Source organism: Heterodontus francisci, chromosome 10 (genome assembly GCF_036365525.1).
Source record: "Heterodontus francisci isolate sHetFra1 chromosome 10, sHetFra1.hap1, whole genome shotgun sequence".
Classification (NCBI taxonomy): Eukaryota; Metazoa; Chordata; class Chondrichthyes; order Heterodontiformes; family Heterodontidae; genus Heterodontus; species Heterodontus francisci.
The window spans coordinates 98,883,442-98,902,829 of NC_090380.1; the positions used below are offsets into that span (position 1 = coordinate 98,883,442).

Consider the following 19,388-nt stretch of genomic DNA (forward strand, 5'->3'; position numbering starts at 1 on the left):
CCATATGCCTTCCTAACCACCTTATCTATCTGTGCTGCTGCCTTCAGTGATCTATGGACTAGTACACCAAGGTCCCTCTGACCTTCTGTACTTCCTGGGGTCCTACCATCCATTGTATATTCCCTTGTTAGTCCTCCCAAAATGCATCACCTCACACTTCTGTGAGTTAATAAGCAACAGCTATCATGGACTTGTTAAAGGCAAATCGTATCTGACTAATCTGCTTAAATTCTTTGATACAGTAGCAGAGAGAGTTTATGAAGGGAGTACAGTAGATATATATTTGGATTTTTTTAAGGCATTTGCCAAAGTACTTCATTTTATTGGAAAATAGCAGCATATGATATTAATGAGATGGTGATAACTTGAGTAGGCAATTGGCTAAGGGATAGGAGGGAGAGAGTTAAGGTGAACAGATGTTTTTCTGAGTTGCAAGATGTTTGCAGCAGGGACAATAGAGGTTAGTATTCGGACCATTGCTTTCCTTGTATGTAAATCCTCTGGACTTTGGTATTGTGAGTACAATTTCAAAGTTTGTGGACGATGCAAAACTTGGCAACTTAGTTTTTCAGTGAGCATGATGGTAACAGACTTCAGGCAGACATAGACTGGTGAAGTGGGAAGACCCATGTCTAGTGCAATGTAATGCAGATAAGTGATATACTTTGGGATAAAGTGGCATAATCTAAATGGTACTATTTTAAAGGAGTTGGAAGAACAGAGGGACATGGGGTGCATATTCATAAATCTTTGAAGGTGGCAGAGTAACTTGATGTAGTTAAAGTTTATGGGTTACTTGATTTGTAAATAGGGATATTGAATGCAAAAACAAGGAAATTATGCGAAAACTTTACCAATTGCTGGTTGGGCTTCAGCTGGAGTATCATGCATTTCTGGGCACCGCACCATAGGAAGGATATCAAGGCCTTGGAGAGAGTACAGAGGAGATTTACCAGGAGATACTAAGGATGAAGAAGTTCTGTTATGTGGAGACATTAAAAAAAAGCTGAGATTGTTCTCCTGGGAACAATGTTGAAGGGAGGCATTCAAAATAGGGGGGGTTTTGATGGAGGAAGTAGGGAGAAAGTATTTCCTCTGGCAAGTGGGTTGGTAACCATAGATTTAAAATAATTGGCGGAATTAGACTGGAAGTGAGACCTTTTACACACTACCAGGTTTCATAGAAACTTTTAAAAAGGAATTGGATATGTATTTGAAAAGGACTAATTTGCAGGGTTATGGGGAAAAGGCTGGGCTGTTAGACTAAATTGGAAAGCTTTTTCAGAGAGCTGTACAGATGTAACAGACTGACCACCTCCTGTGCTGTAAAATATTATTCTATGAAGCTACCTGACGTTGCTTCTGTCCTGGATGATGCAGGCTGCAGAATTCTGCCTTGGGTCTGGAATCTGAAGAGTACAGAAATCAATCTTATTTTGTTAAAAACCTTTCATTTATGAACATTTAGGGCGGAATTTTAGGGCCCATTGGGAGGCGATGGGCGGGGGCCATACAATAGCGATGGAAGGTGCAGGGGGCTTGTCTCCTTCCCGTCACCCTGTGATTAAGCTGGGGGTGGAAAAGACCAAAAAAGGCCTTTCCTACTGAAAGGCCAGTTGAGGCCCTTAAGTGACTATTAATTATACCGGAGGGGGGGGTGTTGGGGGCTCTAGTAAAACAAGGTGGTCTCTCTGGGATGATTGGTGGGGCCTCTTCCATGGGTGATCTATAGCCCACGGAGGTCCCTTCGTGACCAACCCCAACCCATCCTCAACGACCACCCCCTCCCCTCCACTGGGACTTGCTGAACTGGCCCCGGCGACCCGCACTTAGCTGGGGTCTGGGGCTCCAGCAAGGGGCCTGGTCCCAGGCCTGGTGGTGTACTGGCAGCAGCCAGTGCTCTTGGTGACACTGTCAATAGTACTGAGCTGTCAACCCTCTGATCGGCCAACAGCTCTTAAGAGGCGGGATCCGCATCCATAAAGGGAACCATGCGCTGGGCAGTTAATTTCCCGAGCGCTGTTAAATTGCACCGGGGTTGGTGGCGGGGAGGCTCAAAAGAGCCGAGAGGGCTTCCCCCGTCTTTTTGGCTCAGCGTCGGACCCCCACTGGCTCCACAAAATTCAGTCCTAACTGTCTGAATAAAATTAGTTCCTTTGTCGCACTTTGTGTAAGACTTTTAAGGGGTGGCGCATGGTTAGCACCGCAGCCTCACAGCTCCAGCGATCCGGGTTCGGTACTGCCTGTGCGGAGTTTGCAAGTTCTCCCTGTGACAGCCAGGTGCTCCGGTTTTCTCCCACAGCCAAAGACTTGCAGGTTGCTAGGTAAATTGGCCATTGTAAATTGCCCCTAGTGTAGATAGGTGGTAGGAGAATTGAGGGAAGGTGGGAATGTGGTAGGGAATATGGGGTTAATGTAGGATTAGTATAAGTGGGTGGTTGTTGGTCGGCACAGACTCTGGCCGAAGGGCCTGTTTCAGTGCTGTATCTCGCTATGACTCTGACTTTTACATCAACTTTTCTGCATTTAAAAATTCTTATTTCTGCCAACTGTCAATTGGCTCCAGTCACCATACAATTAGAGGCTTTGATCACTAGGTGTTTTCCCCACAAATTGCTCAATGCTTTCTGAAATATTTTCATCTGCCATTTTCTCAGTAGCTAAACTTCCTAATTGCCAAGGTAATGATATAAACAAAATAAAATAAGAAAAACATTCACAAACATCAATACTAAAATTATCCACTGAAATTTCTTTCAATGTCTTCCATCGTGTACTACTTGCAAGCATCCTGCCTACTTGAGGTGCCACCCTTCAGTGTATCTCTGACTAGTTGTGAGACTACACCAAGGGAGATCTTGTAAATAAAGTTGAACACAATCGTTTTTTTTTGTTGTTTTACAGTTTATTCATCTTTGAATTCATAAGTTTGCGTTTTTTTTCCAAGCTGTCGACTGTATATGTGTCAACTTTGATTTGTTTTTGCAGGAAAGTTCCTGATCAGGTTTGGGCTCAATGTGATGGCTGTTTAAAATGGCGAAAGCTTCCAGTTGGAATAGATCCAGATGAGCTGCCTGATAAGTGGTTCTGTAGCATGAATCCAGATCCGCAGTTTAGGTAAGACGAAAGAGCATGTATTACTATTGGCTTCTCATATTCTACCTCGTTTGCATTCCATTTTTTGTCTTAAGTGAGGCCCAAGCCTCATAATGCATCACATTGTGAAGGTTAAGACTAAGACAGAACACTGGGTAAAACTAGAAGTCATGATTAGGCAGTATGAAGCTTGGGTATTAAAAGCCTATAAGCTTTAGGTTACTTTTTCTCTTACTAGCTTCAGACATCTGTGCAGCCCTTTTCCAGTTAATGCATCTGCCTATTGAGCCCATTATAATTTCCTATAACCAAGTTATTTGCTTAGAGCTTCTGCCCTCCTTACCCAGAAATATGAATTTCACTGTTTTGATGTCCACAGATGTTTAAATTTAATCATAGCAACTGCTTCTCTTTGTTTCATAAAAGGACACAAAAATACCAAGTCCTCCTTTGAAGTGAAGGTGTCATAAACTGATTTTTAAATATGTTGCCAACTTATTGGAAAATTGTACCTTCCATATCCATCTCAAAGGTCTCTTGAGTGGAAGGGGTACAATTGTCCATTACATCTTCCCATCGCCTCTCCATCTGAAGAGGTCTACATAGTCCTTCAATCTCACATTAGCAAGATGTGTCAGGATAAAACAACATTTATTCTCTTATTTCTGTTCATTTCTCTCATGTAGATTAAAAACTGAGGAACCAGGAAAAAAAATTCATTTGAGGGATATGAGCGTTGCTGTGACCAGCATTTATTGCCCATCCCTAATTGGCTTGCTAGGCCAATTTAAGAGGGCATTTAAGAAGCAGCCACATTGCTGTGGGTCTGGAGTCACATGTGGGCCAGACCAGGTAAAGAGGTCAGATTTCCTTCCCTGAAGAGAATTAGTGAACCAGATGGGTTTTTACAACGATCAACAATGGTTTCATGGTTGCCATTAGACTAGTTTTTAATTCCATATTTTTTTAATAATTGAATTCAAATTTCGCTATTTGTCATGGTGGGATTCAAACCCATGCCCCCAGAGCATTGGCCAGGGTCTAGATTACTAGTCCAGTGACATTACCACTACGCCACAGCCTCCCTATATTTCTCACCTTACTGAGGAATTGTCTGGGATTTTACCTCCCAGCACGGGTCCAGAGATGAATGATGCCTGATTAGGCTCCCAAACTGTCTTAAGTTTAACCCAGTATGGATCAATGAACTTAATTTACTAACCCTTTGTTAGATTACCCTCAAAGTGCTTAGTGAGTGAATTAACTAAGGAAGAAACCACAAAGTAAACAAAATGTGAGACAATCTGCTCTCTGGAGGGGAAAAAAAAGATTGCTTGAGACTGTGTGCTACTGATTGTCTGACACTAATTGATTTTAGGCATGCTGACTGCCTCCCCACTCCTCCCTCCACCCCCTAATTCGACCAATCAAAATTAATAAATGTAGAGTCGCGTGGCTGTTGTTTGTCACTGGCATGGCTTTTCCCCCAGCAATACAGACTCTGTTTATGATTTTTATGACCACCTATCACTGTTCCCCTCATTCACAGACACACCTTGAATTTCTGGAGAGGTTTTTATAATGAAATGGAAAGAGATGACATATTTATGTTCCATTAGGTGGCCCACCCAAGGCCTGAGATAGAAATCATGAAGTTTCATACTAGTAAGAAATGTCTGTAGTATAAACACAGATCTTCCTGGGTGCAATTCATTTCGAGGTTTTATGGCTTTAACTAGTTTATGGCCCTGAGCTTAAAAAATTATGACCAAATTTTCTGACAAAGCTCTGTGGCGAAAAGCCTGGATAATGGTCAAATTTGCTGTGTTAGCTAAAAGTATTTTCTGAGCATTAAGTTCAACAGCTGAACTCCCATTTTACATGATCAATATTCAAGCTAAAACTCATTTTAGGTAGTTCCCTCGTAGACCATTTGTGGTGTTGCTCCTACGACTTTTTAACGTATGTATTATATACGTGTATGGATTTGTAGGATGACACAAAATTACTTGCTAGAGTAGATCTTGTTATCTGCAGAAAGCTTCTTTGGTTAACTGCAACAACACCTTTCTGACTCCCATTATCAGGAAGTCTAAAGCCTGCCCAATGTTTTTGTTTAATCTTTGTAGTTTTTCGGTATTCTATAGTGTTTGGTATAAGTAGATAAATGTAGGTGAGAGTTGTCTAAGAATGCACAATGTGCAATTTAAATGTTTACATCTGTGCTATAGTTTCTGATTAAACAAAGTTGCCGCCTCCTTCAAGTTTTAGAGATGAAAGTGAAAACTACAAATACTGGAAATCTGACATAGACATGGAGTGCTGGAAATGCACAGCAGTCAGCATCTGAAAGCAGAAGATAGGTCATTGCTTCACATGGAAACTTTATCGTGAAGGATTTCACAAAATATTAACATTCTCTTTTTAAGATTTTGTACATTACTGGTATTTTCTGCCTTCACCCATAATCAACTTGTTTTTGATTAAATATTTGTTTTATTCATTAGGAGCTGCAGTGTCCCAGAAGAGCCTGAAGAACCTGCTGAAGTTACTCCCAGTTATGAGAAAACATACAAAAAACAGTAAGTTTCTCTCATTGATGAAAAGTTTTACATTATCAAACCTATTTAAGACCTGAAGCACATTATGAATCATAAGTCCTATAATGTTTATCTTTTCTACCATTATGCATTTTTTAAACTTGCATTTTTAAATACTTCATTTATTTACATTTCAAATATGAGTTCAGCCAGGTAGATGAGAAAGCTGAAAGTGCGAAAGTATAATTTCCTCTTTCCTCATGCTGTGCATCAGTGATTTCAGTGGTATTTCTGATTGTGCGTTCAGTGCTCCCATATTTCCGCTTGTATCGTCAGTAAAGTGGGTGATTAGAAATCATAATAGATAAATTACTGAGCACACAAAGCACATTCCCAGACAAGGGAAAAGAAACATTGTCCATGTATCTTCTGTTAGTGGCTTTGTAATAATGGAGCATACATTTAAGCTGCTTGGACTATTTCTACTGGAACAGAGAAGGTTGAGGAAATCTAAGCGGTTTTGAAAATTATAAAGGGTTTTAATATGGTGATAAAGGAAAGACTGTTTTCTCTGATTAAGAAGGTAGTAACAAAGGATCATGAATTTAAAATATTTGGAGTGAAGATAATGTTAGGAGAAATTTCTTCACACACAGGATTGTTTCAGCATGGGGAAAGTCATGAGTAACACTTACCTTTCAATTCACGAGACTTGAAAAACCTATCAAGAAATCACTTAAAATAACAGCAGCCATTCTGGGCAGCAGCAGCTGATATGTAACTGGTATCAGCTCGCCATCCAGGTGAACAGGATTGAGGAACAACACAGCATAAAAAAAAAACTAATCACTGATCCAACAGCAGAGGTTCCTGGCTTCGACTTCCCTCGAAGACAGTGCTCAACTGAATTTGTATGGAGCCTGGACAGTGCGACCACCTGCTCCACAAGTGGATGATAAGGGAACACCTGAAGTGCAATTGTGACCTTGAGTCCCAGACCATGCAACAAATCACATCAGCCTACCCACTAAGATCTGTTACAGAAGGCACCTCATTTCTCTACTCGTTATCCCAAGAGGCCATGCATAAATACCAAACTAGACATCCAATATAAGGTTTTCCTGTCATATGAAAAAAGCTTAGAATGCCTTCCACGGGGAATGGTTACGGTTGAGACCATTGCATCTTTTTAGAGAAAACTGGATAAATATCTTGAACCACAGGTTGATTATACGGCTATGGAGAGAGGAGAAAAGTGGTAATTTTGGATTGCTCAAATGCAGAATCAGTAAAGACACTGGACTGACTGGCCCCCTTCATTGGTTTATAATTCTGTGATTTTATGATTAGTATTTGGACTATAAGGAGATTAGAAATTCTTTTCCATAAAGGGTTCCTAGAGTGTAGCACAAATGTGAAGATGGAATTAAGTACTTGAACAAAAATACTGAAGGAGTGTGGGGAAAGAGCTGTAAAATGGGATTGGATTAGAATAGACCGCTTCAATGAGACTGCCAGCAGACTCATTGGGCCAAATAGCGTCATTCTGTGCTAAATTTCTAACTTCTGTGATTCCTGATTGCTATCTAGTTACCTCTACTGGAAATATGAGTGTGTGTATGGACAAGATTAAATTTTGTATGATGGCTGCTATGGTTGATTAGTCTGCACAAGCTTGTTATCCAGGCAGGCACTTGAAGAACGGCCATTTGGGTGAAGTATCAAAGAGCTGTTACTGCGTGAACCATATAGTAATATGAGTGAGGAAAGATGAGGGGAGGAAATTGGCATGGTATAAAGGTCCATTTCCATATCAAAATAATGAATTACCCTGGTAAAATCCACTGAAAATACTAAATCAGCTGAGTATATAACTTTGTAGCTGTTCTATCAACTTCTAGGAATGCCGGTGTAATTTAAATTGCAAAATTTGTGCAAATCTTAAAAGATTTAGGGCGGCACAGTGGCGCAGTGGTTAGCACCGCAGCCTCACAGCTCCAGCGACCCCGGGTTCGATTCTGGGTACTGCCTGTGCAGAGTTTGCAAGTTCTCCCTGTGACTGCGTGGGTTTTCGTCGGGTGCTCCGGTTTCCTCCCACAGCCAAAGACTTGCAGGTTGGCCATAGGTAAATTGGCCATTGCAAATTGCCCCTAGTGTAGGTAGGTGGTAGGAGAATGGTGGGGATGAGAGAGGGTAATGGGATTAATGTAGGATTAGTATAAATGGGTGGTTGATGGTAGGCACAGACTCAGTGGGCCGAAGGGCCTGTTTCAGTGCTGTATCTCTAAATAAAAAATAAAGATGTAGTTTTCAGGTGATAAGTCAGTTTTACAGCTATCCGCAAATGTCTAGAATTTTTTTTGAACCAATATAACCTACTTATGGGTTATTCCAGAGAACAAAAAAAGCGTGAGAAGAATCGACAGCAATTTATGGATCAAGACAAACAGGCAAGATAACTTCCTACTGTGGCACTAAATCATACATATGTCAACCGTTAGTCCATGATTGTCTAATAATGCATGTAAAATTGTTGGTGTAACCCCTTTTAAGTGTCTAAAGGCTTCCACTTTCTACTCCCCTCCGCCCCCCCCCCCCATTGAATGTATGCATAGAGAGTTGTTTGCAGGGACACTTACTAATAATTCCTTTCCTTCCTCCTTGTGAAAAGTCTCTGTTTCAAATGTTCCTTGGCATGAATGAGAAATCATGGGTGTATAGACCTGATACCTGTCAGTCTGTTGGTTCTTCTGAAAGATTGCAGAATAAATCTGGACTGGACTTCAGATTTTTCTTTTAGCTTTCATTGCTCTTCTGTAATTGTGCCACAATTTCAAAGCTGAACTTTGAAAAGGACAAAAGTAATGAATCATTGTCTTCTGTTCAGTGAATTCTAATCTTTACGTTCTCTCAACAGAAATGCTTAGAAGAACAGCTTAAGCGTAAAGAACAAGAACTTCAGGAGGAGAGAAAGAAACGACGGGTAACATTTTCAGGAGCAGGAAGTTTTGGAAGATTCTTCCTGAATACTTTGTGGAATATGGTCAAAGTGTTATGAGAAATAGCCATTGTTTATATGACTAGCTTTTAGAATGAAGGGGTAGAGTTCAGATGCAGTCAGCAGTGCAGCTGCAGTTTACACTCAATTGTGCTAGTTTTTTAACTGAATTTTTTTGCTCACTCTCGCACATCAGTGAACGTTAACCTTTCATGAGTTATTGCAATCAGGCAGTGTTTTGGAATGCAGTTTTTTAATTCTTGCATTTAAAAACTATTCCTTGAATTATTTGAGTGTTAACCTGGTACAGTTTTATTAACACAATTGAAAATAAGTTTATCTAAAAAAAAAGCATTTTTAATAATTATCTAGTTCACCATCTGTGAGTAACATGATTTTAAATAACTGACCATAGCTAGAAGCTATATGCCATCATTTACTAGTTTCCCTGCTGTACAGCAGTGAGATTTTTTAGTAAATGAAATATTTTTGCATATTTAATAGCTCTTAAAAGGTGCCTATTAGTCCCCATACACCTGAAAAAAGGGCCTCAAATGGGCAGAAACTTGCCATGTTGATTCAATCTAAGGGCGTCAACAGTTTTATGGATGGGGCCAGTTTCTAGTGTGTGAATTTTCAAACCAAATTTGGTTTGCAGTCAATATAATTTGCGCTGAAATCCTAGATTGTTCACACTGGTTTAGCCAATTACAAACTCTGAAAAACCAGCACAACCTAGCAGAAACTCCAGACCAAAGTTTTTTGATGTCAGTAAGTCATCCTAAAACCGCAAAGTTGTTGGTTTACAGTCAAGGCTTCAGCTTACTAATTTTAATAATACTTGAGATTGTGCCTTGTTCATCAATATGTATTTTAACTATGTCTTAATGATATTCTTGATGAGGTGTTAAAAATGGTGCCTGTGAAACTGTTAACCCAACTAAAGAAAACGAATATATGAGCAGCAATGAATAGAAAGGAACTGAAATAAATGGGGACTGGGAATGGAGAGGAGACCTAAAGTGAGGTGAAGTTTAATGCCTGTTTGATTCACAGCAAAATGTAGACCTGCAGAACATCATACAGAAATATACTGAGGAAGCTGATGCTCTTCGGATGCAACAGGCAATATTGCAGCAAAAACTGCAGGCAAAGGTATGGTTATTGAATATTTAATGTGAAATAAGGCACTAATTCTTGTCTAGTTACAGCTGCATGGACAGCTCTGTACCTCTCCCAAATACTCATTCTTCATGTATGAACCTAGAATTTGTTCATGTGCTGTACATCTATAGAGCATTGCAGTCGAACAGAATCTTGCCATTAACGGACAGCACATGTCACTTTCCAACAGAAGTCATTGAGTAGCAATCATGTACAGGAACTCTGGCTGATTTCCCCCAGGATCACTGAGGCAAATTGTAGTACCCTAACAGCAAACTTGGCTAAGATCAGCCGACTCCAGGCAGACTGGAAATCAAATCTCTGGCCTTTTTGTGTACATTACTCAGTTACATGCTGTTTTCACCAACTCTGCCTTCATTATGTCACAAGTCTTCAACTAGTATGCAGATTACCACATCTTTTTCAATCATCTGTAGAGTTGGATCAGCTGCAGCATAATACCTACATGTGACAGGAGGAACTAGCTGCAGCTGATAAATCTCCCATCAAATTCTCAAATACAAGAACAAGACATTGTAGGAAATCTCCTATCAAACTTGCTGATTTTTCTGCTGTAACAGGTCTTTCATAGCATGACAAATTTTGTATCGATGATTATATAAACACCAGTACTAACCTTTAAGTCTTTGGCATTGCACTAACTTAATTTGAAATTTCTGGATAAACAGGATTATCTGACTTTCCTGAGACCAGCAGTAGGAAACATAATCTGTTCCTCAGGACTCATTTCCATGGGATCCAATCACATCTCTAAAGATTTTCACTCCTGTATAGCTGTGAAGGCAGGCCTTTGGATCCCAGAGGTCTGGGCACCAGTAAAGGCTTTATTGTCAAACAGATTAAGGGAATGTTAAATTCAGCTTTCCCCAGTTCTTGCTCCCTCCTCCTCCTATGGTCCACCATAAAAATGGTAGGGGACACTTCCTTACTGTTACTATACTATTCATTCAGGGGGCCAGAAAATGTAACTAATTGCTGTTTCCCCTCCACAGAGTGATAAAATCCATTTTTTCCTCCTTCTCAATATGAAGGGTCACAGACCTGAAATGTTGACTCTGCTTCTCTCCACAGATGCTGTCTGACCTACTGAGTATTTCCAGAAGTTTCTGTTCTTATTTTGGAATCCAATCTCATTGGGCACTGGCTAAGGAACAACATATGGAGTTTCAATTGATAGAGACTTGAGAAGTTTGAGCTTTTTTCTCCAGATTTGAGATAGTTAAAGGGTGATGGTTTTCAAAATTATGAAGGACAGTGATGAGATAAATAATGACAATGTTTCCACTGATAAGTGTGATAGCAACAAGTGGGCTCAAATTTTTAAGGATTTTCTAGAAATTCAGAGGAGACTAGAAAAATGTCATCATACAGAAAGTGGCTAATCATTGTTGAAGCAGAGTTCCTATGTTTTTTAACAGGGAATTAGATAGTACCTTAAAAAAGAGGGACATTAAAAGGAATGAGCAGGAGACTAGACTTAGGCCAGATCGCTTATGGCGAAAAACTGTTACTGACTTCATGGATTGATTGATTCTACGGTTATTGATATTAACATGGGATACACTACTTAGTCCTAATCCATTCTGTTGTTGACACTCAAATATAAAGAAGATAACATTGTGCATCCAACATCGTAGCACTTTGTTGTACTGACTTTGTTCATCAAAGTGGTGCTGGAATTCAAGACTTTTGCAAATTTCACCTGGCTAAATTTCTTTTTTCCAAAAGGGTACAATTGATTTAAAAGTTCTTGATTCTAACTGCATTTTTTCTGTCAATTTAGAAGTGAAATATTTGTTTAGGCGGTAATTATGTTCTGGAACTAAATATTTAGTTCACAGATTTTACGATGAGGATACACAATTTTCTGTTACAGAACTTGCAGACCACATTGCCAAGACAGAAAGATTCTCTCAAAACCACAGAAGGAATTTCAACTGCCCAGAACATCACTAAGTGGGTGGTCAATGGGGATAAGACATTGAACATGTCACCCAGCGTGGCAACAGCTTTGTCTACTGCTTCAACCTCTCCTATGAGTAATCTTCAAATTGTGGAAGTCAAATCGCTGTCATCTCCAATAATACCATCTAATAGTCAAAGGTTAGTAGCATTTTGCATGCCGTTCATATAATTAATATACTACACTTCACAATTGTATAGTGGAACTCAAACACTGGTTTTAATGGGATCTCTGGCCTTAGTCATGCTTAACTCTTTTGAGCATTGCCATGGAAGTTTATGCACCAGAAACCTCACTCTTTCGACAAACCAATTCTATATGTTTTTGAATTTTGCTTTCATAGTTAGCCATTCAAAAAAATCCACATGCAGCATATAATGGCCTAGAATTTGTGGGAATGGGGCACATCGCGGTGAGCGCTGGGCGCTGGATTTTCTCCTCATCTTCAGCTCCATTTATTTTTGCGCCACATATTACTGGAAGTGTAAATTGATGATGGAGCAACGAGATCAACAGGGCAATTGGTGAACGCTGAGACCAATATTCTTACGTCTTTAATTAGTGAAATTTAAGGCAAGCGAAAGAAATAAAGCCAACAGCGAAGGAAATACAGTAAATTTGTCAAAATTAGGTACAGAAGGAGAAATGAAAATATTGGATTGAGAAAAATGACACTGAAAGGAAAATATTTTTTCTTAAAGTTAAATGTAGAATTTATAAAACCATAAGAACAATTTACCACATCACATTTCAGTTCCCTTTCTGAGCCTAAAAGCTTGAGTGGCATGTCGGGGACCATAAATTACCCCATTAACAGGGTCTTTATGTCATGAAATAGCACCCCTAACTTTCTGCAGTGAGTTTAATTCACAATTACAGCATAAATTTAGCAATTTCTTTACACTCTTGGGGAGGTTGATGGCAAGCTTCTGTTTTTGTGAGCCTATTAGTGGAGCGACATAAATCGTCCAACAACTTGTGGTGAGGAAGCGATACATAATGAGTTGTGAATCGCCAGAAATGCTGTGTTTTAAAAAAAATATATTAACAGCTTGTGCTTTAACCGTGCCGTTATTTTTATAGCAAGCTCTGGGTTAGTGGCATTTTTGGCTGGGACACTTGCAGTTTGGCTTAAATTATGACATAAATGTTGTCATGTTGATAGAGAATATAGTCTTAAAGATTAAATGCTGAGCGAACTGCACTAGTGTCACGTCATAAAGCCAGATTCTGAGTGTTGTTTGCATGATCTCTTGTCTTTACAGTTCTACATAACACCTGCATGGGTTCACTTCATTGCAACTAAAATTGTACTCTTGCACTGTGCTGCTGTGTACCAAAACAAATCCTTAAATGCAGACATGTCTCCCAGTATGAACTCAGCTTAGTTGTTACGGTGCCATTAACCAGTCCTGTTCCCAACACTGCAACGTAGAGAACTTTGCATAGAGAATTACTGTTAAATAATTGAAAACAGTCTTAACCTATGTTGAGTACATTATTTCAGCAGAATTCATTTTTATGATGTCCACGGACACTATAAAAAAGAATAGGAAGTTCACTCTTCACAGTTGTATGATGTCTTTTTCTCAGGTTTCCTTTTCATGCACGCACCGTGTTTTTTGTTTTCATTTTTTGTTTGTGAAGACATTTGAACTGCCTGTTAGTTCAGAAATCAGATTGTCCAATTGCATATTTTAGAGGCATGTCAAGGGTATCAAAATTGACAACTTGAGTACCTTTCAAAATTACAGTTCTTGTCAGTCACATACTTGTTGGTGCCATGTGTTCTAATATGACTGGATCAGTTGATAATGGTGCAGATTTGAGCTTATTAATGTGCAGAGACCTGAAAGCTTTTATTCAAAAAATGCAACGTTTTAGTCCTGTGCCTTTAAGATTTGTGTCCATATTCTCTCACTGGTCAAGGATAAGCCGATTAGGACTCCAACAGGGAATTATTCTATTGCTGTCATTTGGCTGAACAAACTAAATTCATGCTTTTGTTACATCTGATCTTGACAATTCCAATGCTGTCTTGGCTGGCATCCCATCATCTACCCACCGTAAACTTGAGTTCATCCAGATCTCTGCTGCCCTTACACTACCTTACACCAAGTCCTGCTCACCTATTATCCTTATGCTCATAGACATACATTGGCTCCCTTTACATTAATACCTCTTTTTAAAAAAAATTCTCATCCTTCTGTTCAAATTGCTCCATGACCTTGGTGCTTGCTATCACTGTAACCTCCCCAGCCCTGTAACCCTCCAACTTCTGCGCTCGTCCAGAACTGATGAAAGATCATCGACCTGAAACTCTTGTTTCTCTCTCCACAGATGCTATAAGACCTGCTGAGTTTTCCCAGCATATTCTGTCTTCTTTTCCTATGTTAGGAATGGGCTGAATTGTGTGCACTGGTAGCCAGTCCTGCTCTCGTGGTTGGGTTTCTGTTGAACAAAATAAAAATCCAGCTGAGATTTGCAGTAGAATTTAGAATACTTTGACCAACTGTTGAGACTGCACAATTTAGGGTTCGGGGTTATGGTCAGTGGTTAGGATTAGCATCTGAAACCAACAACAACTTGCATACATATGGTACCTTCAATATCGTAAAGTGACCCAAGGACACAGCAGCACTCCCAGGCAAAATTTGACAAAGAGCCACGTGAGATATAAGGGCAGATGACCAAAAGCTTGGTCAAAGAGCTAAGCTTTAAGGAGGGAATTTGAGTTTAGGGCCTAGGAAACTGAAGGCCAATGGTGGGAAATGTAAATTGGAGATGCACAAGAGGCCAGAATTGGAGGAGCACAGAAAATGGAACTGGGCAGAGCTCATGGCTCCAAGTAAATTTTAAAAATAAATGAATTTTACTTGACTTTTTGATGACTGCCTCATCCACATCTGGAAAACATGGTCAGAGCAGGCCTGACATCTGGGCATCCCAGTTTCCCTGAGAGGTCCTAAATCATGTGTTAGACGCTCCCCCAATTAGCCTATGCAAGGGGCCAAATACCCATCTTAGGCAGCCATTCTGGATGCCTGAAAAAAATGGACTGATTGAATGTCTGGTCATTCGTTCTTCAGGCATCCTTGGGATGCAGGACGTTGGTCCCTGAAATTGGGCCTCATTATGCTCACAGACACACTGAGCTTCCAACTTGTACCCGCCCCCTAGATCATTGCAGTGATGACAGCAGCAGGGAACCGTTACATGTGTCACACAGCTGCTCTATTCAAATCCAACTTGAACTTGAATTAGTCAGGGAAGCTGAACCGCAACCAAGATGCAGCCATTCTATCCTGTGATATATTCACCTTTAGACTGTCTTTCCCTTTCAATACAACAGCACAGAAGCACACAGGTGTCTCCGTCATTCTCAAATCTTCTTGCTTAAATCAGGCAAGTGATTTGTGATGACACTTGGAAACTGGGATCTTTGCCATTTATCAGACATTTATGCAAAATGGTAACATTTGGACAGCAAGTTGCACTAAATGTGTAAAGTATGGATACGTCATTGGTTAATGCATAGAACTTGGATACTTACAGAACAGGAACATGCCATTTCGCATAACTCGCCCAAGCTGGTGTTTATGCTCACACGTGCCTCCTCCCACCTTATTTCATCTAACCCTATCAGCGTATCTTTCTATTAATTTCTCTATCATGAATTATGATCATGATCTAGAATGTACTTCCTGAAATGGGTTGTGGAAGCAGAGTAACTTTCAAAAGGGAATTGGATAAATACTTGGAAGGTGAAAAAAATTTACAGGACTATGGGGAAGGAGCAGGAGAGTGCAACTAACTGGATAGCTCTAACAAAGAGCCAGCACTGGCATGATGGACCGAATAGCCTCCTTTAGTGCTGTATCATTCTACTGTGGTGGGAGGCAGATCCTTCTTTAACACGTGAGGATAACAGGGAAGATTTTTAAGGAGTTTTTTGTAAAGCATTTTCAGCTGCAGTAATATTTTTGAAGGTGGCAGGATTGAGAGCATGGTTAGCAAAGAATATGTGATCTTGGACTTCATAAATAGAGGCATAGAATACAAAAGCAGGGAAGTTATGCTGAACCTTTATAATGCTCTGGTTAGGCCCCAACTGGAGCATTGCATCCAGTTCTGGTCACTATGCTGTAGGAAAGATGTGAGGGTCCTTGAGAGGGTGCAGAGGAGATTTACCAGAATGGTTCCAAAGATGGGGGATTTTAGTTACAAGATTAGGTTGGAAAAGCTGGGTTTCTTCGTGGAGCAGGAGAGATTCGATAGAAGTATACAAAAGTATGACAGGCTTAGATAAGTTAGACAAGGAAAAACTGATGGAACAAGGACAAGGGGACCCAGATTGAAGGTTTTGTGCAAGAGGTGCAGGGGAATATGAGGAAGAACTTTTTTATACAGCAAGTGTTGACCTGGAACTCACTGTGAGGGTGGTGAAAGTGGAGACGGTCAATGATTTCAAAAGGAATCTGGATGGACATTTGAAGGAAATAAACTTTCAGGGCTACTGGGATTGAGCGGGGGAGTGTGACTGATTGGATTCTTCTGCGTCGACTCGATGGGCTGAATGGCCACCTCCTATGCTGTAAATAACTGTAAAGAGCTCTGACCTCTGAGATTAAATAAGCCACTAATGATATTTATAAACTTACTGTCAATCTAGATTAGTTTATATTTGGAAATATAGCAACTCACAAAAACACAAGAAATAGGAGCAGTGCAGACCATATGGCCCATTGAGCCTGCTGCGCCATTCAATATGATCATGGCTGACCTTGGGCTTCAATTCCACTTTCCTGCCCGCTCCCCATATCCCTTGATTCCCTCCAAGACCAGAAATCTATCTGTCCCAGCCTTAAATATATTCAGTGATGGAGCATCCACAACCCTCAAGCTCATGTTTTTATTAAAACTACCAAATCACATGATTTTTAAAAGTTTGTCTCTTGATTTATGACACCGTGGAGTTGGCATACTGGTATACTAAGCTGATATTGCACATCTCCGAATACCCAGTTCAGATCGGTATTGCATGAGTCCTTTTTATGTTTCCCTATTTAGAGTTGGTGTGTGGCTGGGGAGGGAATACAAAATTACCCATTTTAAAAGAACAAGAAAACTCAACTAATGCAGTAATTATCTTGAACCAAATGGCAAAGGACAATTTGAAGATTTTAGAGACAATACACATCATATGAATATTACTTTGAATATTGCTGGTTGTGTGTTCAGTAGGTTGCATTGCTTGGGAGAAATCTGAACTTGAACAAACAATTACTGATTTCATTTTATTTAATGTTTCCCTGCCAACTTCATGCATAATAATGTAGATCTTTTTAAGCTTGGTTGCTTACTTGACAAAGTAATGAATTATTTAAATACAGTTGAAAATAATTTGAGGTCATATCACCAGTTGTAGAATTTTCAATTTGTGCTTCCCTGTGGCTCAGTGAATAGAAACAAGGGAGTCAAGTGTTATGGGGGGCAGACAGGAATCTGAAGGTGAGGGAATATTCAGATCAGCCATGATCTTATGAACTGAAGGAGCAGACTCGAGGGGCTGAACGACCTACTCCTGCTTCATGTTTGTTTGTATGTAGGTGTGTGTGTTGTAGTCCCACTCCAGGGCTTAAGTGCAAAAATTAAGGCTGACGCTCCAATGCAGTACTGGGGGAGTGCTGCTTTGTTGGAGGAGCTGTCTTTCAGATGAGACGTTAAACTGAGGCCCAGTCTGCCTCAAGCGAATATAAAAGATTACATGGCACTATTTCGAAGAGCAGGGGAGTTCTCCCTGGTGTCCTGGCCAATATTTATCCCTCAATCAAACTCTCAAATATTATCTCATTATCACATTGCTATTTTGGGAGCTTGCCATGCACAAATTGGCTGCCACATTTTCTGCATTGCAATAGTGACTACACTTCAGAAATACTTAATTGTCTGTAAAACACTCTGGGGCAACCTGTAGTTGCGAAAGCTGCTATATAAATGTTCTTTGTCGCTGCAACAATGTGGGCACCACAGTCACAGGTTTCCTATTCCTGGCCAGTGACCTCTGCTGGAAAATGGGTGGGGGCAGGATTGAGTTTGGTTGTGGTACGATTGAGCGTCCTGTTAACACTAGTTGTTTAAACTCATACAAGATGTAAGGTACTGAAAAGTAACTGTGGAATAGTACCTAAACACCTACAGGAGAGGGAAATTAGAATAATTTGCAATTTGAAGCGATCATATTAGATTATATAGAATGTGTATTTAAAATTGGGCTGGAAGATATTTTTGAAAATGGGAATTTACTTGCATTTGAGTCTCAATTATTTATATCCTGCAAATACTGGAGGATGCATAAAAATGTCTTGCCTCTAACTGAGTAACACAGTCCTGCAATTGCTACGCACGCTAAAGTAACATTTTGCTTTTTTTTAGTACTAAACGAGCACTTAACTATGAGGATACAGGTCCAAATCCAAAACAACCAAAATTGGATGAAGGAAGGACTCTTAACAACTCTCTGAATGGGGAAATTGTTAATGACACAACATTTGATGACGATATCGTCCTTCTTGATGATAAAAGCACACCAAGGCCTATTTTAACTTTTGACTTGTCTAAAGTAAAACGTGAGCACAGAGCAAGTACAGATACGACTGATTTTGTGGCTGACTGTTGCAATGATGATGTTTTGCTCAATAACTGTGAAGGAAAAGTTGCAGGTACACAAACTGAGAAGTCAGTGATGTCTGTCAAAGAAGAGGGCACTGCATCCAGAGCGCACAGTTTCTCCAGTAGCACCAGTGATCAGAAAGAACAAAATCAGCAGCCCTGTGATCACACACTTCAATGTTTGGCAGGTACCAAGGAAAGCACAGCTAAAAACAGTGAACAAGTAAACATCAAGGAAGGTTTGCTGAATGCCATAACTGAAGAGAGGGACCGTTATAAGGCAAAAAATGAACAGTTAGAAAAAGAGCTAGAAAATTTACCAAAACTATTTGAAAAAAATGAGTGTTGTGTCAAAAAAGAGATCTGCCATCAATGGACACAGTCTGACTTTATTATTGGGGACAAGACAGAGAACGTGAAAGATTTCTGCAAACTTAATAATGAAGAAAAGGCAACCCAATATGAACTGGCACTAAAGGAAATGGAAAAGTTAAAGCAACAGTGCCAGACTTTGGAGAATTTAAAGTTTGAATGTTTCACATGTAATACAAAAGACAATGATGCTCTGGTAAAAAGGGAGGAAGACGAGCTAGTTCTGCAGCTGGACAGCATGTTCCGACAATTGGACAGCTGCAAGTCTGAGCGAGATCAGTATAAGGAGGAAGTAAGTAAATGAAGTATACAAATTGACATATGTTTCAAATTTTAGTATGATGGATAAATGTTAGTTCATTGATCACTTAACTTATTCTGTAACATATGTTTGTGATGTGGAGCACTTTGCAAGTAGATCATCCGGAGTGTTTATACCTTATCAAGATGAAAGTAAAGACTTAATACTATCTCTTTATAAATTTTAATTTATACAGTAATGGAAATTTCAATATTGAAAGACAACTATTTGGTACATTGTATATCCATACTAGGTATTGAT

The 19,388-nt window shown here is 39.8% G+C and overlaps 1 protein-coding gene across 1 annotated transcript in view; it reads left to right on the forward strand.

Moving 5' to 3' along the window:
• morc3a (MORC family CW-type zinc finger 3a) overlaps nt 1-19,388 on the forward strand; it is a 67,169-nt gene that overhangs the window by 35,499 nt on the left and 12,282 nt on the right. Inside the window, exons 11-17 of the mRNA XM_068041147.1 lie at nt 2,989-3,117; nt 5,604-5,678; nt 8,032-8,086; nt 8,554-8,619; nt 9,691-9,789; nt 11,696-11,922; nt 18,218-19,118. Of these exons, the coding sequence (XP_067897248.1) occupies nt 2,989-3,117; nt 5,604-5,678; nt 8,032-8,086; nt 8,554-8,619; nt 9,691-9,789; nt 11,696-11,922; nt 18,218-19,118 (1,552 nt within the window). The remainder of the gene's footprint in view (nt 1-2,988; nt 3,118-5,603; nt 5,679-8,031; nt 8,087-8,553; nt 8,620-9,690; nt 9,790-11,695; nt 11,923-18,217; nt 19,119-19,388) is intronic.